The following is a 26,454-nucleotide window of genomic DNA, read 5'->3' on the forward strand; positions in this document are numbered from 1 at the left end:
TTCTCCCCGTGTTTGAGTGGGTTTCACCCCCACAACACAAAGATGTTAAATTGCCCCTTAATTGGAAAAAATGAAATAACTTTATAAAAAGAAAGTCTAAATCAGCATCAACAACACTTTGTCACTCCCTGCAGTGCTCACGACAGGTGTGCGCTAACATGCACCAGAGCATTCGCTTCATCCATTTGCCACATTGAAAATCACCTTCTGGTCTCCTCTGGACTGTTAACAAGCTCTTCAAGAAGCTTAAAGGATACTTAATCAGAGACGAGTGGGTTGCCAGCTCCCTCTCCACCTTCACTTGAAAATTGCAACACATTTTGGGAGCAGTGAAAGACGGACTCACATCCAGCAGCACTATTTCCCAAGCACACCTGCACCTGACCTCAGCCCCATGGGCATTTGACAATCCAGTCCCTTTGCCTGGGATTACTGGAATATAGTGATAGTTTTAATTCCCAGATATCTTCTTAATGTAAACCAGTCAAATAGTTTGCTGATAGGACCACCCTTGAGTGTCTGCAAGAAGACGTAATATAAACGATACCAAAAGATTATAATCCATTCATTCTAATCCCAATCCACCTGGATCTGGAATGCATTTAGTCTTGGATAATTTCCTGGAGTATGAGCACTTCAGGGTTTTCTATTCCTGACAAGCCAATAGTTAAGTTAAAGATGTGGGGCTCGATTCTCTGATTTTGAAGCTGCGTCCTCACGCCGGCGTGGGAACGGTGGCGTTTTACGACCAAAAGTTCGGCGCAAAACAGGCACCGATACTCCGTTTTGCTAGCAGCCGAGCAGCATAGTGCACACGACTCTAGCTGCCGATATGGCCCGGAGAATTGCCAGGTCTGTGGCCGCGCAAGCGCACGGTGGTGGCCTGCGGCGTGCAACAAGGCGCCGGCCGCGCGCGGACCCGGCCCGCAAAATAGTGCCCCCACTTAGCCCAGCTTGCGAGCCCCGGACCACCCCCACCAGTGCCCCCAGCCCCTGACAAAGTCGCCCCTGCCCGTGGATCGGTCCTGCCCCGACTGTGGCGACGCAGGACTGAGTCCGCAGCCGCCACGCCGAGTTACCGACAGGTAAGACCATGAGAGACCGATGCCGTTGGGAACTCGGCCGGTCGGGGGCGGAGCATCGGGAGGTGACCTGAGGCCTTCGATACAGCATGCGGATACTCCCAGAGTACGCCGCTTTGGAAGGGGCGGAGCATCACTGAAGTGGCACCACACCTGATTTAGTCGAAAAATCTTGCCGATCGCCGAATGCAATTTTGCCGTCGGCACCCGGAGAATCCCGCCCATGGTTTTATGAAAACTCCATTCATGGAAAGATATTGAAAACCATAATTAGGTTTATTATTTTGAATAGCGCCTTGATATTTGCTGTGATCGCCAACTATCTTGGGTCTCATCAGTGGTGTAATTTGTCTGTGAAAGGTGGAGTGCTCTCTCCAACAAATTGGACGTTGCAACTTTTCTTAAAGGTTGACCCGATTTTTGTCGGCCCCAGGAAGCATGCTCAGAGGGGTGGGTGAAAACCAGCCATAGAATTCTGGCCATGGGAACCCCAATTATAGGTAGTGGTTGCCTTCTATACATAAAATTGGGTCAGGGCTCTCATATCTGGCCAAATAGGTATTATTCTTCACTTTCCAACTGGTGGATGGGACCACTGCTGCCTTCAAAAATCCCAGCCACCTATTTGGTCTCACTGTGGAAGAGGTATATTTTTTCAGAGATAGATGTTGCAATGCAAGCAAAGTAACACAACCATGGCTTTATTATTGTATTTGGTTTGATACATTTTTCTCTGCTTTGTAAAATCCAATGGAATCATTCTTAAGCACATGGTAGGTGATGCTCGATCAATAACTCCAGAAGCGAGATTGGAGACAATTGAAGGCTTTATTACACTAGATGTTTCCCCCAGCAGCGCAGGTACAGAAGGCAGCTGCTGGGGAGACACGGGCTCTTATACTCCGCCTTACTGGGCGGAACCAGCAGGCAGGCTTAACCAATGAAAACAGTACCTCCTACACCAATGGTCTTACAGCATTACATGGAACCGTAATATCTCTAATACCGACTACCACAGTAGGATACAAAAAAAGAGATTTATTAAGACACACTACTCAACTCCCACACCCCAAAGGGTCCCCTTTCATGATCTGCACTCCCTGATCTGGGGCGTTCCCTGTCAAGAGTGAAGCTCCGCCTCCAGTGACTGGGTGAGTTCATACTCATTATGCGTTAATGGGAATCAGATGGTGCACACTCCCATGGGGTCATAACATGGCTATGGCATCAGTTTATCAGTTTATAGGGAGGAAGGCTGGTAATTTCTAAAGACTGGGATGTAGTTCCCCTAGTGGCCCAGTTGGTGAGTGCAACACCTCTGTATCAAGCCTCATTCTGTGCTGAGCTGGGTCCTGTTGGCTGGGCTGGTGTTCAGTGCTCCAATTAATTTTTGTACCCCTGAATTAAGAAGGGGAATTGGGGCATAATAATTGGCCTGTATGAGGGAGGCAGAGGTAATGAGTCACTGTTGATCGCAGTCTATTGACACCCATGGAAAAGTGCTTGTAGGTAAATTTGACTTCATGGAGTGGTGTAAAACCAAGGATAGTGAACGGCTAGCCAGTATTATAATTCTCTCAGTGTTTGCTTTCAAAATTAAAATCAGGAGAGGGCAGCATGGTGGCACAGTGGTTAGCACTGAGGTCACAGGTTCAATCCCGGCTCTGGGACACTGTTCATGTGGAGTTTGCACATTCTCCCTGTGTCTGCGTGGGTTTCGCCCCCACAACCCAAAGATGTGCAGGATAGGTGGATTGGCCATGCTAAATTGCCCCTTAATTGAAAAAAATGAATTGGGTACTCTAAATTTATTTCAAAAGAATCAGTTATAAAGTAAGTGGACTGTCGATTTGCTATCACCCATCATACGTAGTTGCAGTAAGACTGAGTTATACTTCTGTGTCTAGGGTCAGATGGACGCACTGTCATGTTGAATGGTGTTGCCCTCCAATGAACATATAGGGCAGGATTCTCCGCGAACCGGCGAGGCAGGCCACTCTGGCGCCGAGGAGTGGCATGAACCACTCCGCATCGGGCCGCTCCCAAGGTGCGGAATCCTCCGGTGCCGCAGTGCTTGGTGCCGTGCCAGCCGGCGTGGAAGGGCTTGGCGCCACGCCAACCAACGGCGAAGGGCCTCCGCCGGCCGGCGCGATGTTGGCGCATGTGCGGGAGTGCCAGCGTATGCTGTCGTCGTCCCAGCGCAAGAGCAGGGGAGTTCTCTGCCGCACCGGCCATGTCAGAGGTTGACAGCGGCTGCTGCGGAGGGAAAGAATGCCCCCACGGCACAGGCCCGCCTACGGATCGGTGGGCCCCGATCGCAGACCGGGCCACCATGGGGGCACCCTCCCGAGGCCATCCCCCCCCGAGGACTCTGCAGGCCGCCCGTGGAGCCAGGTCCCGCCGGTAAGGACCAGTTGCGATTTACGCCGGCGGGACCGGTCAAAAATGGGTGGCCACTCGATCCATCGCGGGCTGGAGAATTGCCGGGGGGGGGGGCGCTGCCAGCGGCCGCCGACTGGCGGGCGCGATTCCCGCCCCCACCAAAACCCCGCCGCCCCCCAGCGATTCTCCGACCCGGCGGGGGGGGTGTCCGCCCCCTATCTGTCAATATGGAGTGCCTAAGTTCACACATGAAGGCAGTTGGACAACCTGCTCGCACTGTGTCACTTTTGTGTGGAGGGGAGAAAATGTCGAGGGGAAAAAAAAGAATGTTTTCCCACCACAGCCTTGTGATGTATGCAACTAAACTGCACTTGCATAAATCTCAACCTCTTTAACTTGGCCTTTCTCTCCATTTCACAGGAACTCTTACAAAGAATGAGATGCAGTTCAGGCGTCTTCATCTGGGCACAGTGTCTTATGGGTTGGATTCTATGGATGAAGTAGAGAGCCATGTTTTTAGTGCATATACACAGGTAATATGTGGCAAGTGGTGAATTGTTACCAGTGCTGTTTACTGTTCAGACTGTTGGCCTCTGATCTTCATTCCTGAGGAAAGAGCCAGTGAATCACCTTTCAGCGATTTAAAAAGCCTATGTTGTCATTATGGGTCTGGCGCACTCCTTTCTCATTTGTTTTGCACAGTTGTTTGCATTGATTATTATGATGTTTCATTTCTTAATTCATTTATTATCTAAATGTAATTCACTTATTCAAATTTCAACATTTCAGATAATTTATTAATTTATAGTTATTTCACTCAATTTTACAATGTGAGAAGGACTGCACTTTGGTGTAACAGATCAAAACAGGTGAATTCTGTTTGAATCCTGTTGAAAGTGTGATTATCCACTCTCCTGTGGTATATAGAGTGATTAACCTTGCAATGGCGAGGGGGAGCGTGCCACATCAGCTGAATTGACTTGGACCGCAGAAGTGATCCTGCAGCATGGTTCCAGGTGCTGATCCGCTATCCTGTTATAAATGTGTACGTGTGGATGATGAAGCAGAGATATAATTGGACTCTTGGATTCATATCCATTTTGCACTTTTTCAAGATCCATACATCAAGAGAGGTCAAGGTACCAGAGGTTGTCTGATATCTGTGGAATTACACCCAGCCATGAGTCAATCCTTCAGAACAATGACGTGCAGGCTAGGTGGATTGGACATGCTAAATTGCCCTCCGTGTCAAAAAAGGTTCGGAGGGATTATTGGGTTACGGGGGTTGGGTGGAATGAGGGCTTAAAGTGGGTCGGTGCAGACTCGATGGGCCAAATGGCCTCCTTCTGCACTGTATGTTCTAAAAAAAACAGAAGAGAAAGGGAGGGCAGTGATTGGCAAGAAAAATACAAGTGTGTAAATATCTGGCTTGTGAATAAACCGTCAGTCCTTACACCCTTTAAAAAATAATCTTATTCCTTTCTCAGAGTTACAAAGCCAATGCACAGAGTAGTCATAGCGAGCCCTAATCCATCTCCTTTCTGGCTCCAAAAACAATCAAATTCTAACTGAATACAATTCATGGTCCCGACAAAAGAGACATCCCAAATCCAAGATGACAAGAAGAGGCATTGCACCTGACCTTGGGCTTGATCCTATGCTTGATTTTTGCCAAAAGACCGCTTCAGTCCTTACACCCATACATATTAATTCCATAATTTCCTGTTGCTATTGGGTTCTATTCCAAACATTGTGTGTCATCCCAACCTTGACTTTCAGTGATACTAGCAATTTTTAATTGATTGCATTTCCTTAGAATAGAATCCATAGAATTCCTAAAGTGTAGAAAGAGGTCATTTGGCCCATCGAGTCTGCACCGACCCTCTGAAAGAGCACCCTACCTTAGTCCAACTCCCACCCCATTCCTGTAACCCCACCTAACCTGCACATATGTGGACTCTAAGGGGCAATTTTTATGATGGTCAATCCAACTATAGAATACTTACAGTGCAGAAGGAGGCCACTTGGCCAATCAAGACTGCACCAACCCTCTGAAAGAGCACCCTATCCAGTCCCACTCTCCTGCCGCATCCCCGTAACCCCACCTAATCTTTGGCATTAAGGGGTAATATAGCAAAGCCAATCCACCCAGCCTGCACATCTTTGGACTGTGAGAGGAAACCGGAGCAACCGGAAGAAACCCACACAGATACAGGGAGAACATGAAAACTCCACACAGGCAATCACCCAAGGCTGGAATAAAACCCAAGTCCCTGACGCTGTGAGGCAGCAGTGACTAACCACTGTGCCACCGTGCCGCCCTCTACAACATTTTAAGCTGCATCTGAAAGGATCTGTGTCTTTGTAATATCAATTAATCATAGCATCTGTTTGAAGTCTTTGGACAAGTAAAGAGAAACTCTGGTAATTTAATCTGATTGTCAAGTCACTGATGCTAAATGTCCCATTCCAAGTGGAAAATACAATCTAACTCTAAACAGTTTGTGTTCCAGAGTCAAGTTACCCAATGGAGTGTTAATGTGTGAAGTGACATTTAAACAGTGGTTCGTCAGGCTAAATAATAGAGCCCATGAACTGTACCCTCCTATGTTAGATTCCTCAGCTTTCTTTCCTTCCTTTGTTAACAATTTTACTTTCCCTCCCACAACCACTAATTTTGCCCCTTTCACTGCCGCTAGAGGCATTGGGCAGGATTCTCCGGTATCCGGCGGGTGGGCCGTGCGGAATCCACCGCACCTTCGGGGGCTAGGTCGGTGCTGGAGTGATTGGTGCCTCACCAACCGGCAACGAAGGGCCTCCGCCGGCCGGCGCAGGTTGGTGCATGCGCAGGAGCGCCGGTGTGTTCCCAGAACCGCTGGCGTGATACCTGCGCATGCGCAGGGGGTTTCTACTCCCCACCGGCCATGGCGAAGCTTTCGAACTGCGTTTCGAACAGGACGGCGCGGAGGGAAAGAGTGCTCCCACGGCACAGGCCCGCCCGCAGATCGGTGGGCCCCGATCGCGGGCCAGGCCACCATGGGGGCCCCCACCCGGACCGGATTCCCCCCCCCGAGGACTCTGCAGGCCCCCTCAGAGCCAGGGCCCGCCGGTACAAATCTTGTGTAATTCACGCCGGCGGGACTGGCCGAAAACGGGCGGCCGCTCAGCCCATCGGGGACCGGAGAATCGCCGGGGGGGGGGGGGGGTGGGGGGGGGCACTGCTAACTGCCCCTGACCGGCGCGGCGCAATCCCTGCCCCTGCAAAAAAAACGATGCTGGAGAATTCGACAGCCGGCATTGGAGGGTCGGAGAATTCCACCCATTGAGTTCATATTGGAAATGAGTTCAGGGAAACTTGTCGTTCTGTGGTACCCTATTGAAGTGATGAACCCCGGTGGTGAGTGTTAGCTGTTTATTTGGTTGCGGTGTCATCACAGCCAGCCAAAATGTGCTTTCACCTAATACCCACAAATGTACACTTCGATCTGTGTTTGCTGGATGCTGGCCAAAAGCAGGAAACCTGGCTGATTTCCACCTTTCTAATCCAAGGGTGCGAAGCCAAATGCAGAAGTGCTATTGGCACCTTTGCTGAGAACATATGACGTAGTGCGGAATGAGGTTTAAATCTTAGATCTTTTGGGTTCACTACCCATTGTGCAAGGTTGCTGAGCTATAGTAAGACCCAGGTAACTCGAGAGTCTCCCAGTTACATGTTACTATGTGTCTATCCTGATGGCCTTTTTCTTGCATTTTATAATGGTGAAAACAATTGTTTAAAACGTTTGGCAAAGCATTGGGAATGTAGGGATAGTCTATCTAATAATCACTTGCGAACATGTTGTGAATAACATAGAAACATAGGAGCGTGAGGAGGCCATTCGGCCCTTTGAGCCTACTCCGCCATTCATTATGATCATGTCTGACCATCCAACTCAGTAACCTGTTCCTGCTTTCCCCCAATATCATTTGATCAGGCTATTGTCTTGGATGATCAGCCATGATCAGAATGAATGGTGGAGCAGGTTCGAAGGGCCGAATGGCCTCCTGCACCTATTTTCTACGTTTGTAAGTTATTCACGACATGCTCACAGCTGATTATTAGATGGACATTCCAATGCCTGGCAAATGTTTGAAAGCATATTATGGCAGCAAATGTCCCAATCTGCAAGGAGCCTTTCCTGCTGAGCTCACCAGCAAGAAATTACTCTTAGGTGCGGCCTTGGAGGAGAGAATCTCCCCGAGGCCAAAATCCCCTGAATAACTGATGATTCTCGGTGGTGGCCCAAAACCGGACATAGATTTTTTTCCGGTTAAATTGCGCCCATGATTTGTAGCTCAGTACAGCAACTTGATGACTCGATCCATTTCCATTGATATACTTATTTCTACAACTGGAATGTAATACAGTATTACTCTAAAGAGGAATATTTACCATAAAATGTGACTATGGTTGCAACAGTGGGAATTTGGGAATTTTGAAAATGGCTCACAAATTGGAATTATAAAGATGTGTAAGACCCAGCCAACATTGGAAGTCTACATAACAGATTTTATATTGCCGACAAAAAAACCAAAGTAATTTGAAAAATGAACCAAAGACACACAAGCCATGTTTACAAGTGCACCACACAACTTCCTCAAAGTGTGTGTTTTTAATTGTATTTCATTATTAAGCTGCAGCTACCTTCCCAACTCCCCATGAAATTAATCCTGTGCTTGTCAGGATATACATAAACCATTTTTTATATTTGCTCTTTCTGTAGTTCCAGGAGACCAGAGTCATTTTGTGGGGTTAGGATTCGGCTATTAAGATAAGGAACGCAAGTTTCAGTTATGCAAGTTCAGAAAGCCAGCAAACAGATGCGACTCGCCCACAAATCAAACTACAACAATGCCGAATTTTAAAGTCCCTGGACACACATTTACTTTTGCTCAGTATAAAAATGGTTACTGTAATTGGGGACAGATTGTATCATTCAGACCAGCCTAACTTGGTATGGAGATAACCAATGCTGTTGTTAGCTTCAAATTCCAAACAGCTTCTACATTATTTGCATTGTTCTCTGCACCCTCTCAATGATGGCATATATAAATGATGGCGTTTACAATGCGTATACTAAATTAATGTTGGATTCTCTTGTTTCCCAGCCACCGGCTTCACAGGACAAGCCCCCCTCAACAACTCCGAAAATACGTAAAACCGTCAATGTTCGGGTTCACGAAGCGGTGAAGGCAATTGCACTGTGCCACAACGTCACACCCGTCTACGAGTCTCATGGGCCTGACTCAACTGACCAAGCTGAAGCTGAGCAAAACTATGAGGACGCATGTCGGATTTACCAAGCAGCCAGTCCAGATGAGGTTAGTCCTTCTCATCTACCCTCTAGCGTAACTTCTTTCTCCAGCAAATGTCCTTCGACATGAGATCCAATTCCACTTGCAGTGATTGGATTTAACCTTTCATTATTATTTTTTTTAAATTTGTTTGATTATACCCTCCATACCTTCAGATGCTGAGCTTGTTAGTTCTGGGACTCATACTTTTCATGAATTTTTGTCACAAAGTGGTATAAAGTGGAAGGCCACAATTCTACCGACTAGAATAACAACAATTTGTTGTGTTTTACTGTTGCTGGGATGTACAGAATGACACCCCATAAGCTTTAATAAGGAGACCCATTGTGTAAGGTCTGACGGCTTCACGGTGTGTAAGAGCAGCTCAAGTTGATGTTGCTTCTCCTCCTCCAAATTTGTGCTCGGCTGCAGGTTTCACTTTGACACATGACAAGAATGGACGTGATAAATGGAACAAATTTGCATTGACACTGTCGGAAGTTGAGATTCTGGCGTCGCTTGGGACAGTGTAACAGGAACTGCACATCAATCGGGACCCCATGATCCAATACCGGGTGGTGAAATTTCAAAAATATTTCCTTGTCAAGAATAGATATCTGGGGCGGGATTCTCCGACCCCCCGCCAGGAAGGCGAATCGCCGGGGGGGGCGGCGTGAATCCCGCCCCCACCGGCCGCCAAATTCTCCGGCACTGAAAATTCGGCGGGGGCTGGAATTGCGCCGCGCCTGTCGACGGGCCCCCTCCCGGCGATTCTACGGCCCGCGATGGGCCGAAGTGCCGCTGCTGTCATGCCTGTCCCGCCGGCGAGAATCAAACCACCTCTCTTACCGGCGGGACTAGGCAGCACGGGCGGGCTCCGAGGTCCTAGGGGGGCCGATCTGGCCCCGGGGGTGCCCCCACGGGGGCCTGGCCCACGATCGGGGCCCACCAATCCACGGGCGGGCCTGAGCCATGGGGGCACTCTTTTCCCTCCGCCTCGGCCACCGCCTTCATCATGGCCGACACGTAAGAGACACAGGGGGCAGCACGGTAGCCTTGTGGATAGCACAATTGCTTCACAGCTCCAGGGCCCCAGGTTCGATTCTGGCTTGGGTCACTGTCTGTGCGGAGTCTGCACATCCTCCCCGTGTGTGCGTGGGTTTCCTCCGGGAGCTCCAGTTTCCTCCCACAGTCCAAAGATGTGCGGGTTAGGTGGATTGGCCATGATAAATTGCCCTTAGTGTCCAAAATTGCCCGTGGGGTTACTGGGTTATGGGGATGGGGTGGCGGTGTTGGCCTTGGGTGGGGTGCTCTTTCCAGGAGCCGGTGCAGACTCGATGGGCTGAATGGCCTCCTTCTGCTCTGTAAATTCTATGATAAAAAAAACCACCCCTGCGCATGCGCGGGGCTGACGTCAGCAGCCGCTGACCCTCCCGCGCATGCGCGGACTTCCGCCGGCCGGCGAAGTCCTTTCGGTGCCGGCTGGCGTGGCGCCAAAGGCCATTCCCGCCGGCCGGCGGCGCCCCAACCACTCCGGCGCGGGCCTATCCCCTCAAGGTGAGGCCTTGGCCCCTAAAGAAAATCCGCACCTTTGGGGCGGCCCGACGCCGGAGTGATTCACGCCACTCCATCCCGCCGGGACCTCCCGCTCCGCCGGGTAGGGGAGAATCCCGACCCTGATGAGCATATGCTAGTGCTGAAGCTGGGCTGGTCCTGGTTCGGGCAAATAATCCAGATTGTGTGATGAACTCATGATTCATACCCATGCATTGACTTACCAGGCAGCCATTAGGATTGCTTTGTAAGATGATTACTTTGAACTCTGGTAGGTTGCTGTAACTACAGAAGTATTTTATATGAACCAATAATTTGTGTTTAGCTTTAAATATTAGAATGAGATCTGCACCTACGCATATTTTAAATAACAACTCTTTTCTCCAAAGCTGGAGGTAGATTCTGATTCAGTGTAAGTAACATCTCTGCCTGTTAATCTCCTAATAATAATAATCTTTCTTTATACAAGTAGGCTTACATTAACACTGCAATGAGGTAACTGAAAAGACCCTAGTCGCCACATTCCGCCGCCTGTTCGGTTACATGGAGGGAGAATTTAGAATGTCCAAATTACCTAACAGCACGTCTTTCGGGACTTGTGGGAGGAAACCGGAGCACCCAGAGGAAACCGTGCAGACACATTGGGCGGTATTCTCCCAACGGGAGTCTAAGCGCTGACGCCTGAGTAAAAACCGGAGTGTTTTACTCTGGCGTCGGTGCCCATTCCCAGACCCCTATTCTCCCCCCTCCGTGGGGCTAGCAGGGGCATCACACGATTTACAGGGGCAGGGTCTCGGTGCGGTGTCAGCGACGGCCACCGCGCATGCGCGAGTTGGCGCCGGCCCAACTGCGCATGCATGGGACCCCAAGGCGTCGCGTAGTTTACGCGGTGCCTTGAGTCCCGTGCATGCGCAGCTGTGCCGGCGCCAACTCGCGCATGCGGGGTGGCCGTCCACCCTCAGGCCGACCCGCACAAAAATGGCACATGGATCTAGGCTCGCCGGTGGAAGAAAGGAGGCCCGCCGACAGAGAGGCCAGCCCGCCGATCGGTGGGTCCCGATCGCGCACCAGGCCACTCCAGAGGGCCTTCCCGGGGTTGGAACCCCCCTCCCCCCCACAGACCGCTCCCGGCACTTGAAGCCCCACGTCTCGCCGGCCGGAGAGCAGCTTAGAATGGCGCCGGCAGGACTGTCATTTTATTCGCCGGCCGCTCGGCCCATCCAGGCGGGAGAGTCGCCGCTCGCCGTGTGCGGCGTTTCTCCGAGCGGCCCGGCGCGATTCGCGCGGCGCTGGTTTCGGGGGGGGGGGGAGAATCGCGTGTGGGGATCGGGGCAGCGTGGCGCGATTCGCGCACCGCCCCGCCGATTCTCCCACCCGGCGGGGAGTCGGAGAATCCCACCCCTTGTGCCAATGATGTCCTGACGAAAATGGCATCCTTATTGACATTGTTATCTGGTTTCTAATCAAATGTTTTTTATAATTTTAATTTTTTTTATTAAGGGGCAATTTAGCGTGGCCAATCCACTTACCCTGCAAATCTTTGGGTTGTGTGGGGTGTAACCCACACAGACACGGGAAATGTGCAAACTCCATACAGACAGTGACCCTGGGCCAGGATCAAACCTGGGTCTTCGGTGATGTGAAGCAGCAGTGCTAACCACTGGGCCACCATGCTGCCCAGAATCAAATGTTATTTATATGTGGCCAGATGGGTTAAAGAATACACAGAGTAGGAAGGTGATTTTGATGAAAAGATTGTCATGTGAGAGTACGTTTAAGAAATGGGTGTTTGTAAATGGATGTGTATATAAATATCTGTAGTGAGAGTACCTTTAAGAAATGGGTGTTTACTACTACAGTGATGTCAGAGAGTGGGTGGGGCTGGGCTGTCTGTCAGCTTTTTACTTTTGTTTCAGGCTGTTTGCTGCAGGGTGTGTTTTAGTTTTGTTTTCAGTGTTGGAGCTGAAGCCAGACCAAGCAGATGTACTGCTGTTCTCTCTGCCATCAAAAGACTATCTCTTGATCATTTGATGAATTCAGAATTATAAATGTTTTCAGTAGTGACTTTAACCTGATGTGCTTCTGATAAAGGTTTTGTTTTTAAGTCGTATGGATGTTAAAAAGGAAAGCTTAAATTTAGGATTACTTTGTGTTGTAGTCTTTGGGGGTTGTATTTGAATTAATGGTTGCTATGATGTTCACTGTATGTTTTAAAAAGGTTAACTTGAGTTCATTGAATAAACATTGTTTTGCTTTAAAAAATACTTTTCCATTTCTGCTGTACCACACCTATAGAGTGGGCCGTGTGCTTCCCATATCACAATCTATTAAAAGTTGTGGGTCAGGTGAACTCCATGATACACTTTGGGGTTCTCTAAACCCCGGCCCATAACAATTAGATACATTCACCATTCGGAGAAATAACTACTGATGACTCTAGATTTTCATTTGTGTTACTTTAATGCACTCGGTGTCTGCTTTATTGATGCTGCAGTATCAAAATTGAACATATATGTTCTCTTTTGAAACGTGCAATGCAAATTTGGTGCTCCGAGGGTTAAAAGAGTGTCATGTGAAGGTACCTTTAAGGCATGGATGTTTAAGCAATGTACCTTTAAGAAACAGTGATGTCAGAGAGTGGGTGGGGCTGAGCTCAGGTCAGCCATTTTGCAGTTTGGTTTTGCAGTTTGAAAAGTGCCTGGCTGGTTTTGCTGAGAGCAGTTTAAAAGTAGAAAGCCAGTTTGAGACAGCAGCTTGAGAAGTTCTGGTTTGCTGTGATCTGCTTGAAGGGAGAAAGCCAGGTTTGCAAAAGCAGTTGGTTTGTGTCTGTGTGTTTCCAGAGAGCTGCAGGAAGAAAGCAAGGTGCTGGAGCTGAAGTCAACCAAGCTAATATATCTCTGCCATTCTACAGAAAATATATATATCCTTTAGCCTGATGTGATTTTGATCCAGTGGGGGGGGTGGCCGAATTCATGTAGATACTAGGAGAATTTGGGCGATTTTCAGGTTACAAGTTAAATATGAGAAAGAGTGAGATGTTCGTGATCCAGGCACAGAGGCAGGAAAGGAGACTGAGGGAGATGCTGTTCAGAGTGGTTCAGAGGGGTTTTAGATATCTGGGGATTCAAGTGGCTGAGGATTGGGGACAGCCTCAGGGTTAAATCTGGGCAAAGCGGTGGATCAGATGAAAAGGGATTTTCACAGATGGGACATGCTCCCGCTGACGCTGGCGGGAGATGGATTCCAGACGGTAAAGATGACGGTCCGTCTGAGACTGCTCTTCTTTTTTCAATGTCTTCCGATTTTTATCCCAAAGGCTTTTTTCAGGAAAATGAACGTGGCGATATTGGGCTTTGTGTGGGCGGGTAAATCTCCGAGAGTAAAGAAGGCATTCCTGGAACGGGGTCGCGGAGAGGGGGGCGTGGCCCTCCCAAGCTTTATTCCTGTAAGGGTACAGGTTTGGAGGCCTTACTGACAGCGCCCCTGCTGTTTTCGCTGGCTTGATACTCTTACAAGCCCTGTGGTGGTGGCAGCCCTTAGGGTGTGGGGGCAATGGAGGCAGCACATGGGATTAGAGGGGGCGTCAGTGTGGTCATCAATTTGTAACAATCACCGGTTTGCCCCGGGTAGGCTGGATGGGGACTGTAAGGGACGGCGGCGGGCAGGGATTGAGAGGTTTGGGGACCTATTCATTCAGGAAGGTTTCCTGATCTTGGAGGCATTAGAGTAGAAGTTTGAGTTGCTGTCGGGATCGGGTTTCGGTACCTCCGGGTACGGGATTTTGTCCGGAGGCAGGTTCCTGGTTTCCCTCGCCTCCCTTGAGGCGTTACTAGATAAAGATGGCAAAAACAGAGGTTGGAGAGGGGAGTGTCTCGGAGATATACAAGGAGTTGATGGAGTGGGAAGGGTCCCCTATCAGGGAGGTGAAGTGGAAGTGGGAAGAGGAGCTGGGTGGGGAGATAGAATCCGAGCTGTAGGAAAAAGCCCTGAAGAGAGTCAATTCATCCTCGTTGTGTGCCAGACTTAGCTTGATCCAGTTCAAGGTGGTCCACAGGGCCCACATGACGGTAGCCCGGATGAGCAGGTTCTTTGAGGAGATGGAGGACAGGTGTGGACAGTGTGGGGGTAGCCCGCCAAACCATGTACGTATGTTTTGGGCGGGTCCGAAATTGAGGGGATTCTGGCAGGGATTTGCGGACGCTATGTCAGAGGTCCTGGAAGGAAGGGTAACTCCGAGTCCCGAATTAGCAATATTTGGGGTATCGGAAGATCAGGGAGCCAAGGGGGGAGGGAGGCTGATGTTCTGGCCTTCTCCTCCGTGGTGGCCCGGAGACGGTTTGCTGGGATGGAGGGACTCGGAGCCCCCGAAGTCAGGAGAGTGAGTCAGTGATATGGCAGGGTTTCTCAATCTGGAGAAAATTAAATTCGCTTTGAGAGGAACAATTCAAGGGTTCGCCCTGAGATGGCAGCCGTTCATAGACTACTTCAAGGAAAATTGAACATCAGCAGTAAGGGGGGGGGGGGGGGGGGAAAGTGTGGGGGCGGAAAACAGGAGGCATGGCAATGTTACAATGGGACAGAGAATATAGTTTACAGGCAGCTAGGGAATAGAGCGGGGGGGAGTCGGTGGTGTTCTGCAGGTTGTTTTGTTTTTTTCTTTATGTGCGTCGGCCCGCGCGGTTGTTTAAGAGATGTTAATGTGTTAAACTGTGAAAATTACAAATGCTTCAATAAAATATTTTCTAAAAAAAAAAAAATGGTCATTGCTCCTGCTGGAGTTGCCAGTATGTAGAGCTGCTGACTCTGGCCAGTACCTTCTTGAGGTGGGACTTGCTCCTTTAGATGGAAGGAAGCCCCGCCTCATGCTAAATAAAGGTGTGTCATCTGAAAAATGAAAGTGGTGCGAGCTGGCTGCGTAGAGGCAGGCTCACCCTAAAGTTCATGCTGGGATGTGGGGAACAAGCCCTCAACATATAATTGGGGCCTCTGATTCATAGAAACATAGACATAGAAACATAGAAAATATGTACAGGAGTAGGCCATTCGGCCCTTCAAGCCTGCACACTGTTCAATATGATCATGGCTGTTCATGCAAATTAAGTATCCCGCCCTCGCTGTCTATCCACACCCCTTGATCCCTTTACCGCAGGGGCCACTTCCAGCTTCCTCTTGAATATATCCAACAAACTGCCCCTACAGTTTTCTGTCATAGAGAATTCCACAAGTCACAACTCTCTGAGAGAAGAAGTTCTTCCTCATCTGAGTCCTGAATGGCTTACCCATTATTCTTAGGTTGTGACCCCTAGTTCTGGACGTCCCCAACATCGGGAACATTCTTCCCTTCCCGCACCTTGCCTGTCCAGTCCCATCAGGATTCAGAATGCACTTGGTTGTGCTAAGCACTGATTGTGCAACTGTGCAAAGTGATTACTTTAATACCAGGCTATTTAGCCAAATGGGCAGCTGTGCCAATTCGCTATTTTTATTCGTTCTTTTATTCTTTGTAAATGAAGTCAACTCGAAAGACCTCCAGAGTGAAATTGTTGACGAGATCATTCCACAAGAGAGAGGTGAAAATTCCTTTGAATGTAAATTAATTTGCAAATGAAATTCGAAACCATAGATCCTGACGTACAAGTTGACCTGACGTATGAGGCGACCCTTTTTTTTGTTGGCCCCAAATGACCCATATATGATTCAATGTCCCATTTCAGCCATGACGTGCTATTTTCTCACTAAGTCAGCCTCAATTTTTCACCCCACAAATGGATGCTTTACTTATCCGTCCCATATAGCTGGACATAGGGGATCAGGCAAATGATACGGGCTGTGTTTCAAAGATGTACGGGAGTTTAAGACATGTCACTCAGAGCAGACCCCACGTGGCGAATGGCAAACATAACGACCACCCATACACATGCCGGCGGTTCACTTTTATAGTCACTGGATAAATTGACCCCTGTTTTTCGAGGGATTTTTTGAGGCTTCAAAGGTCAATTTTGACGCCAGCATCTCTGGTACTTAATGCAATATCAATAGAGTGTCAGACACAAATATTGGATGAGCACTAATAAGAAAAAACTGGATTTCTTAATGAGAGGAGCTTTCTCTGCAAAGCTGTTTATATATCGATTCAGGGAAAGAGTTTGTTAATTCAGAAATGCCAGAATGACTCGTTGTTCACATTCTAAGCCAGCCAAGTAATGATGAATACCAAAGCTGCTTTTTTTCTCATGTTAAACCATCGAGAAGTGACAGAGGTCAGGAATATGATATCTCCCCAGCGTTCAGGCTAAATTACAGTGGAATCATAATAGTGTCATTCCTGCTTGACGCCAACTTGCATTTAGCAAGAGAGCTTCAATGCTCTGATTTCAGTGATGGATGACAAGGCAGGAAGGAGTTGTGTTAGTGGTCTGAGCAGTGCAAAGGTCAGAAACATTGTAAAAGTTCATTGAGTGTTCAGTGCCTTTTCAAATCTTCGGCACCACTGGGTCAAAGGTGAGAGACTGGGCTTGATCTTTTATGATAATTTAATTGTGGAAGATGGCCATTTTCTGGAGAAGAAAAACTGATATCAAAGACATCCAAGATTATTGTATGAGGATGTGATTTGTTTGACAGTCATTGAGCCCACTTGTGGCTTTATTCAAGCGATTAGGTGAATGTGGATGTCCAAGGCACATTTAAAAATAGTCTTTCAATTCAGCAGCGGTTTTTTCACAGCACTGTTTCAAGGTATTTATACTTTTTCCTCCCCTATTTTCTGATTGCTTTCTCATGAACATGATGTGTGTGGTTGGCAACCATCCACATGACTTTTATAGTGACATTCTGATGTTTTTTTGGGGGGTGGGCAGCAGTTATCACTGCTGCCTCACGGCGCCAAGGACCCGGGTTTGATCCCGGTCTCGGGACGCTGTCAGTGTGTAGTTTGCACATTCACCCCGTGTCTGCATGGGTCTCACCCCCACAACCCAAAGATGTGCAGGGTAGGTGGATTGGCCACTTTAAATTGCCCCTTAATTGTAAAAAATTTGGAAAAAAAAGTTTTTTTGTGGTGGGGGGGGGGGGGGGGGGGGGGGGGCGGGGGCAGGCTTGAGTAACGCCTTCCAATTTTCTTTTCCTCTTTCCCATGGGGAAGTGCCTCGTAGTGATGGGCTAAATTGAAGACACAAGTCGCTTCTACATTCTGTCAATGACCAGTTTGCGAAGGCACCCTGATGTTGTGTTGACCCTTTTAAAAAGGTTTATGGAGTGGACTTCCGGGTGCGGCGATGACCAGCTGAGTCGCACGTTTCGGCAGCTCCCGGTGGAACGGACTTTTGGGCTCTTGATAGGAGCCCCAACGGCAATTTTAACGGCTAACAACACCGTGCGGTAAACCAGAAGGGAATTCCCCCTGGACACGGATGGAAAAAGGAGAGGAAGGTGGCCGGATTGCAGCGGATCCTTTGGAACAGCGGCAAGGAAGGCAAGCAAAAACCAAGATGGCGTCGGAAGGTGGCAGTTTCACATGGGGCCCTGAACAACAAGAGTTCTTGAAATGCTGCGTGGAAGAGATAAAAAAGGAAATGAAGAAAGAGCTGTTGGCCCCGATACTACAGGCGATCGAAGGGCTAAAGGAGGAACAAAAGACCCAGGAGCAGGAGCTTCGGGTCGTGAAGGCGAAGGCAGCCGAGAATGAGGACGATATACAGGGCCTGGTGGTGAAGACGGAGATACAGGAGGCACATCAGAAACGATGTGTGGAGAGGTTGGAGGCACTGGAAAACAACGCAAGGAGGAACAACCTGAGGATTCTTGGTCTTCCGGAAGGTGTGGAGGGGGCGGACGTCGGGGCATATGTGAGCACGATGCTGCACTCGTTAATGGGAGCGGAGGCCCCGGCGGGTCCGTTGGAGGTGGAGGGAGCATACCGAGTTATGGCGCGAGGACCGAGAGCAGGAGAAACTCCCAGAGCCATAGTGGTGAGATTCCTCCGTTTTAAGGATAGAGAAATGGTCCTTAGATGGGCGAAGAAAACTCGGAGCAGTAAATGGGAGAACGCGGTGATCCGCGTTTATCAAGACTGGAGTACGGAGGTGGCGAGAAGGAGGGCGAGCTTTAATCGGGCCAAGGCGGTGCTTCATAAAAGGAAGATAAAATTTGGAATGCTGCAACCGGCAAGACTGTGGGTCACATATCAAGGGAGGCACCACTACTTTGAGACGGCGGATGAAGCGTGGACTTTTATTGTAGAAGAAAAACTGGAATGAGTGGATTATTAAAAAGAACGTTTGGATAAAGGGGTGGGGCGAATGTGGGGGGCGAAGAGGGGTTTTATGTTCTAATCCTGCGGTGTGGTAACTTTTCTCTCTCCCACAGGTGGTGATGGGGGGAGGTGGGGAGGGAGAGGAGATGGGGCGTTGGCCATGGGGGGCGGGGCCAAGGGAGAAGCGCGGGCTTGGCTCCCGCGCTATGATAATTATGGCGGGAATAGAGAAGCAGGAAGGAGGGGGCGTCGCACGGTGCGAGCCGTGGTCACGGGGGGAAGCCGAGGTCAGCCAGAGCTTGCTGACTTCTGGGAGCAACATGGGGGGAGTAATTACGCTAGCGGGGGGTCTAGCGGGGGGGGGGGGGGTGGGAGGGGGGAATTACTGGGTTGCTGCTGCTGGGGAAAGGGGGGAGCGGGTACGGGAGAGGATGGGCGGGGGGGCACCGCCTGGGGGAGATACAGCTGCGTGGGAACTGGGTGAGAAGCTGGAAAAAGATGATGGCTAATCGGCAAGGGGGGGGGGGGGTGGGAAGCCCCCCAACTCGGCTGATCACGTGGAACGTGAGAGGGCTCAACGGGCCGATAAAGAGGGCACGGGTACTCGCACACCTTAAGAAACTTAAAGCAGATGTGGTTATGTTACAGGAAACGCACCTGAAACTGATAGACCAGGTTAGGCTGCGCAAAGGATGGGTGGGGCAGGTGTTCCATTCGGGGCTAGATGCGAAAAACAGGGGGGTGGCTATATTAGTGGGGAAGCGGGTAATGTTCGAGGCAAAGACTATAGTGGCGGATAACGGGGGCAGATACGTGATGGTGAGTGGCAAACTACAGGGAGAGACGGTGGTTTTGGTAAACGTGTATGCCCCGAACTGGGATGATGCCAATTTTATGAGGCGGATGCTAGGACGCATTCCGGACCTAGAGACGGGAAAGCTGATAATGGGGGGAGACTTTAACACGGTGTTGGAACCAGGGCTGGATAGGTCGAAGTCCAGGACTGGAAGGAGGCCGGCAGCAGCCAAGGTGCTTAAAGATTTTATGGAGCAGATGGGAGGTGTGGACCCGTGGAGATTCAGTAGACCTAGGAGTAAGGAGTTCTCGTTTTTCTCCTATGTCCATAAAGTCTATTCGCGCATAGACTTTTTTGTGCTGGGTAGGGCATTGATCCCGAAGGTGAGGGGAACGGAGTATACGGCTATAGCCATTTCGGATCACGCCCCACACTGGGTGGACTTGGAGATTGGGGAGGAAACAGGAGGGCGCCCACCCTGGAGAATGGACATGGGACTAATGGCGGATGAGGGGGTGTGTCTAAGGGTGAGGGGATGTATTGAAAAGTACTTGGAACTCAATGACAATGGGGAGGTCCAGGTGGGAGTGGTCTGGGAGGCGTTGAAGGCGGTGGTTAGGGGGGAGCTGATATCAATAAGGGCACATAAAGGGAAGCAGGAGAGTAAGGAACGGGAGCGGTTGCTGCAAGAACTTTTGAGGGTGGACAGACAATATGCGGAAGCACCGGAGGAGGGATTGTACAGGGAAAGGCAAAGGCTGCATGTGGAATTTGACTTGCTGACTACAGGCACTGCAGAGGCACAATGGAGGAAGGCGCAGGGTGTACAGTATGAATATGGGGAGAAGGCGAGCAGATTGCTGGCACACCAATTGAGGAAAAGGGGAGCAGCGAGGGAAATAGGGGGAGTGAGGGACGAGGAAGGAGAGATGGAGCGGGGAGCGGAGAGAGTGAATGAAGTGTTCAGGACATTTTATAAAAAATTATATGAAGCTCAACCCCCGGATGGGAGGGAGAGAATGATGGACTTTCTGGATCGGCTGGAAATTCCCAAGGTGAAAGAGCAGGAAAGGGTGGGACTGGGAGCACAGATCAAGGTAGAAGAAGTGGTGAAAGGAATTAGGAGCATGCAGACGGGAAAGGCCCCGGGACCGGACGGATTCCCAGTCGAATTCTATAGAAAATATTTGGACTTGCTCGCCCCAGTACAGACGAGGACCTTTAATGAGGCAAAGGAAAGGGGACAACTGCCCCCGACTATGTCTGAAGCAACGATATCGCTTCTCTTAAAGAAGGAAAAGGACCCGCTACAATGCGGGTCCTACAGACCAATTTCCCTCCTAAATGTGGATGCCAAGGTCCTGGCCAAGGTAATGGCAATGAGAATAGAGGAATGTGTCCCGGGGGTGGTTCACGAGGACCAAACTGGGTTTGTGAAGGGGAGACAGCTGAACACGAATATACGGAGGCTGTTAGGGGTAATGATGATGGCCCCACCAGAGGGTGAAACGGAGATAGTAGTGGCGATGGATGCCGAGAAAGCATTTGATAGAGTGGAATGGGATTATTTGTGGGAGGTGTTGAGGAGATTTGGTTTTGGAGAGGGGTATGTTAGATGGGTGCAGCTATTGTATAGGGCCCCAGTGGCGAGTGTGGTCACGAATGGACGGGGATCGGCATATTTTCGGCTCCATAGAGGGACAAGGCAGGGATGCCCTCTGTCCCCATTACTGTTTGCACTGGCGATTGAGCCCCTGGCGATAGCGCTGAGGGGTTCCAAGAAGTGGAGGGGAGTACTTAGGGGAGGAGAAGAACACCGGGTACCTTTGTATGCGGACGATTTGCTACTATATGTGGCGGATCCGGCGGAGGGGATGCCAGAAATAATGCGGATACTTGGGGAGTTTGGGGATTTTTCAGGGTATAAATTGAACATGGGGGAGAGTGAGCTGTTTGTGGTGCATCCAGGGGAGCAGAGTAGAGAAATAGAGGACCTACCGTTGAGGAAGGTAACAAGAGACTTTCGTTACCTGGGGATCCAGATAGCTAAGAATTGGGGCACATTGCACAGGTTAAATTTAACGCGGTTGGTGGAACAGATGGAGGAAGATTTCAAGAGATGGGATATGGTAGCCCTGTCAATGGCAGGGAGGGTGCTGGCGGTTAAGATGGTGGTCCTCCCGAGATTCCTCTTTGTGTTTCAGTGCCTCCCGGTGGTGATCACGAAGGCTTTTTTTAAAAGGATTGAAAAGAGCATCACGGGTTTTGTTTGGGCCGGGAAGACTCCGAGAGTGAGGAAGGGATTCTTACAGCGTAGTAGGGATAGGGGGCGGCTGGCACTACCGAGCCTAAGTGAGTACTATTGGGCCGCTAATATTTCAATGGTGAGTAAGTGGATGAGAGAGGAGGAGGGAGCGGCGTGGAAGAGATTAGAGAGGGCGTCCTGTAGGGGGACTAGCCTGCAGGCTATGGTGACAGCCCCATTGCCGTTCTCACCGAGGAACTACACCACAAGCCCGGTGGTGGTAGCTACACTGAAGATTTGGGGACAGTGGAGACAGCATAGGGGAAAGACTGGAGCCTTGGGGGGGTCCCCGATAAGAAACAACCATAGGTTTGCCCCGGGGGGAATGGATGGGGGATATGGAATGTGGCAAAGCGCAGGAATAACGCAACTGAAAGATCTATTTGTGGATGGGAAGTTCGCGAGTCTGGGAGCGCTGACCGAGAAATATGGGTTGCCCCAAGGGAATGCATTCAGATATATGCAACTGAGGGCTTTTGCGAGGCAACAGGTGAGGGAATTTCCGCAGCTCCCGACACAAGAGGTGCAGGACAGAGTGATCTCAAAGACATGGGTGGGGGATGGTAAGGTGTCAGATATATATAGGGAAATGAGGGACGAAGGGGAGACTATGGTAGATGAACTAAAAGGGAAATGGGAAGAAGAGCTGGGGGAGGAGATCGAGGAGGGGCTGTGGGCGGATGCCCTAAGTAGGGTAAACTCGTCGTCCTCGTGTGCCAGGCTAAGCCTGATCCAGTTTAAGGTATTACACAGGGCGCATATGACTGGAGCGCGGCTCAGTAAATTTTTTGGGGTGGAGGATAGGTGTGCGAGGTGCTCGAGAAGCCCAGCGAATCATACCATATGTTTTGGGCATGCCCGGCACTACGGGGGTTTTGGATGGGGGTGACAAAGGTGCTTTCAAAAGTAGTGGGGGTCCGGGTCGAACCAAGCTGGGGGTTGGCTATATTTGGGGTTGCACAAGAGCCGGGAGTGCAGGAGGCGAGAGAGGCCGATGTTTTGGCCTTTGCGTCCCTAGTAGCCCGGCGCAGGATATTGCTAATGTGGAAAGAAGCCAAGCCCCCGGGGGTGGAGACCTGGATAAATGACATGGCGGGGTTTATAAAGCTAGAGCGGATTAAGTTCGTCCTAAGGGGGTCGGCTCAAGGGTTCACCAGGCGGTGGCAACCGTTCGTCGAATACCTTGCGGATAGATAGATGGGGGGAAAAAGAAGGCAGCAGCAGCAGCCCAGGATTTGGGTGGGTGGGGGGGGGGGGGGGGGGGTGGGGGGGGGGGTGTAACTTGTGACAAGGCAGTTGCCAATTAGGGCTAGTTTCCATTTTTGTTATTTAATATTTATTCATTCTTTGTTTTTTGTTTATATAAAATAGGTCATTGTTATTTGTGCTGTTATAATATTGTGTAAAGGATGCACAATGTACTGTGTTGGTTGACCAAAAATTTTCAATAAAATATTTATTAAAAAAAAAAGGTTTATGGAAATATCATTGAAATAATTAGTTGTTGAGGTTTCAAATGTCCCTGATACACTGTATACTCATGCACACTTTTCCAATGATCGCCAAGTTGTGGCTAAAATCTGGGACAGTGCCCATTCCCTCCTCCCAGGTCAACAAGTGGTCATTAATGGGACTGGTGCAGCCACCACCAAAAAGATAAGTTTGTGAAAATATTTAATGGAATACGGAGCCAGAAGGAGCAGGGGTGATTCACCAAACTGCAGATTACAACCATTGGCTGCTAACAGCCAATGTTTGCACTCATCATGAATGTGACAGGGGGCAGCACGGTTGCAGAGTATTTAGCACAGTTGCTTCACAGCTCCGGGACCCCCGGTTCGATTCCTGGCTTGGGTCACTGTCTGTGCAGAGTCTGCACATTCTCCCCGTGTCTGCGTGGGTTTCCTCCTGATGCTCCGGTTTCCTCCCACAGTTCAAAGATGTGCGGGTTAGGAGGATTGGCCATGCTGGATTGCCCTTAGTGCCAAAGGGGTTGGGTGGGGTGCTGGGTTGCGGGGATTGTGTGGGCTTGGGTGGGGTGCTCTTTCCGGGGGCCGGTGCAGACTTGATGGGCCAAGTGGCCTCCTTCTGCACTGTAAATTGTATGATTCTATAATTCTATGATTCTAGATCACCGCCAGCTATCACCTGGCCAGGAAATGAACAGCGATTTGCTGCCACCATGATTCCCCTGGTTGACCACACTGCACACCGCCGACTCTTTTGTCCCCTTTAAAGTCCTGCGAGAGACACATTGTCATTAATGCAGTAACCTGGGCCAGAATTCTCCATTTGGGAGACTAAGGGCGAAATTGTCCACCTTGCGCCACTGGTAATGGAGTAACCGATGAGGTGGAAAATCCAGCGTCGTGAAGGAAACAGGATAGTTTCCGATATTCCAGCCCCCCGCTGGCGTCCGGATCGAGGTGCGTGTCCCGTGCTAGCGGGAGGATGTAAATAGATCATTAAGACTCATTCACAGGATGGCACGTGGCACAGTGGTTAGCACTTCAGCCTACTGCGCTGAGGACCCGTGTCTTCGTGGGTTTCACCCCCACAACCCAAAGATGTGCAGGTTAGGTGGATTGGCCATGCTAAATTGCCCCTTAATTGGGAAAAAAAAATAATTGGGTACTCTAAATTTTTTTTTTAAAAGACCCATTCACATCCATTAACGGTCTGGCACCATATTCTCCAGGCCCGCATGATTTTCCAGTCATCTGGACCGGGAATCAAGTGAGCAAGAATCACAATGGTCCTGGCAAGCATGGCCCTGATGCGGTCAACCTCACAGTGGGCCAACTGGGTAACACAGAAACTTTCCTCCGAGGGCCACACTCCACCCCCCCCCCACACCCCCCCCCCCACACCCCCCGGCCACAATGCAAGACCAGACCCCCTCACTGCTCCCCTGTAGCAGAGACCCCCTGCATAAAGAAACCCACTCAGAAACTCCCGAAATAAAGAGTCTTCCCTGAGATGCCTTAAATACAGAGATCCACAAATACCCCTTAAATAAGTAGCCACTTATTTAAGAGACACAAGAGACTCCCTAAATAAAGAGATTCCCCAGAGGCCCCGGATATAAATATTCCCCCCACAGAGACCCCCTAAATAAATAAAGCCCCCCCAAGCTATCCTTAAATAAGGAGACACCCCTACCCCACAGACACCCCCAGAAAAGAGACCCCTGTCAGGAACCTCCCCCCAGAAGAGAGGCCCGTGTCTGGAAGCTCGAGAGCAGTTCAGATAGAGACAGTGAAAAAGATTACTGCTTTAACACTCGCCTGGCCTGGGCAATAAACCTGCTGGCTCAGACACAGGAAGCAGCAGCTGTCAATTCCTGGAAAGAGAAAACCAGTCAACTGTGTTTAAACCCCCTCAGGTCTTTGATCTGCTAGCCATTCATTCATTTCTCTTTGATATTGATTTTACTAAGCTCTGATTGGCAGCTTTCACACACACACACAACTGGCATCATTGCTCCATTCATCTCCCTTCAAGGTTAATGTCCAAATTGCCCTTGGTGTTGGGTGGAGGTGTTGATTTTGGGTAGGGTGCTCTTTCCAAGAGCTGGTGCAGACTCAGGGGGCCGAATGGCCTCCTTCTGCACTGTAGATTCAATGATAATCTATGATTAATCTAGGACAAAGGTTCGGCACAACATCGTGGGCCGAAGGGCCTGTTCTGTGCTGTATTTTCTATGTTCTATGTTCTATGTTGGGTAATTCTGAAGCACTCTAACTGCACTGTTTATAAACATCAATCTTTGATTGACAGCTCCTAGACCTCTTCAAACAGAGTAAAATGCTGTTAATTTCTAGCTGACCACTTCAAAATCGCTCGTGAAGGGAGGTGATTGGAATGCTCTTAATCCTGTTTCAAGTGGTTCAGGAGCAGTACATCAGGCAATCTGGCACCCGAGCACCTTGGCAGTGCCCCTGCCACCCTGACAGTGTCCCTGACAACCTGGCAGTGCCAGACAGGCAGTGCCAAGGTGCCTGAAAGGCAGCAGGAGTGCAAGGGTACCACCCTGTCCAGAGCCCGATCATCCGGGGGACTCTCTGGCCTAGGAGACACCCCAGGTGCTGTTACGCCTGGTCCACATTGTGTGGACCAGTGCTAAGCGGCGCCATGGCAAAGCCTCCCAGGTACAGGCGTTCATTCCCGAGCCTTGGGAGCATTGGGTGCAGACATATTTAAGTGAGATGAACTGCTCACTTAAATATGTAAATCTGGATCCCGCCCAGCGAGGGTGAGATCCCGATCGCGACGTCTCGTTAGATCTCGCAAGGCATTCTGAACGCGCAAGATTTAACGGTCTCATCACACCACCGAGTGGGGCGCGACAAAGCCATTCGATTGCACCCATAAATTCAGAATTTGCATGAACTCCCTCCCTGTACTGGGCGGTTCGACCTTGTACGGCCCCCCATTTTGTCCTGGAGCCCTTCGGCCCTACTGCAGGGCCTTGTCCTTGTGGCCTTGTTTGTTGGGCCCCTGTTGTCTATTCCAGCTGTTTCTGTTGCCCCGCCCTTTCCTCCCTCTTCCTGTTTTTTGGTGTCTTGTTGGCCCCTATGCGATCCCTCCCCTTGTTCTATTGGCTGTTGGCTTCAAACAGGACGTGGAACAAGTTGGTGAATGGCTTCCACGTCTTGTGGAAGCCCTCCTACGACCCTTGAACGGTGAATTTGATTTCTCTAGGTGGAGAAATTCTGACATTTGTCCTCCCCCTCCGGTAAGAACC

At 49.9% G+C, this 26,454-nt stretch overlaps 1 protein-coding gene across 1 annotated transcript in view; it reads left to right on the top strand.

Annotated features, from left to right (window-relative positions):
* atp9a (ATPase phospholipid transporting 9A) overlaps positions 1–26,454 on the top strand; it is a 286,828-nt gene that overhangs the window by 109,810 nt on the left and 150,564 nt on the right. The window contains exons 13-14 of the mRNA XM_072514714.1: positions 3,885–3,997; positions 8,613–8,825. Coding sequence (XP_072370815.1) covers positions 3,885–3,997; positions 8,613–8,825 — 326 coding nt within the window. The remainder of the gene's footprint in view (positions 1–3,884; positions 3,998–8,612; positions 8,826–26,454) is intronic.

The sequence above is a fragment of the Scyliorhinus torazame genome, chromosome 8 (assembly GCF_047496885.1).
Source record: "Scyliorhinus torazame isolate Kashiwa2021f chromosome 8, sScyTor2.1, whole genome shotgun sequence".
NCBI lineage: Eukaryota > Metazoa > Chordata > Chondrichthyes > Carcharhiniformes > Scyliorhinidae > Scyliorhinus > Scyliorhinus torazame.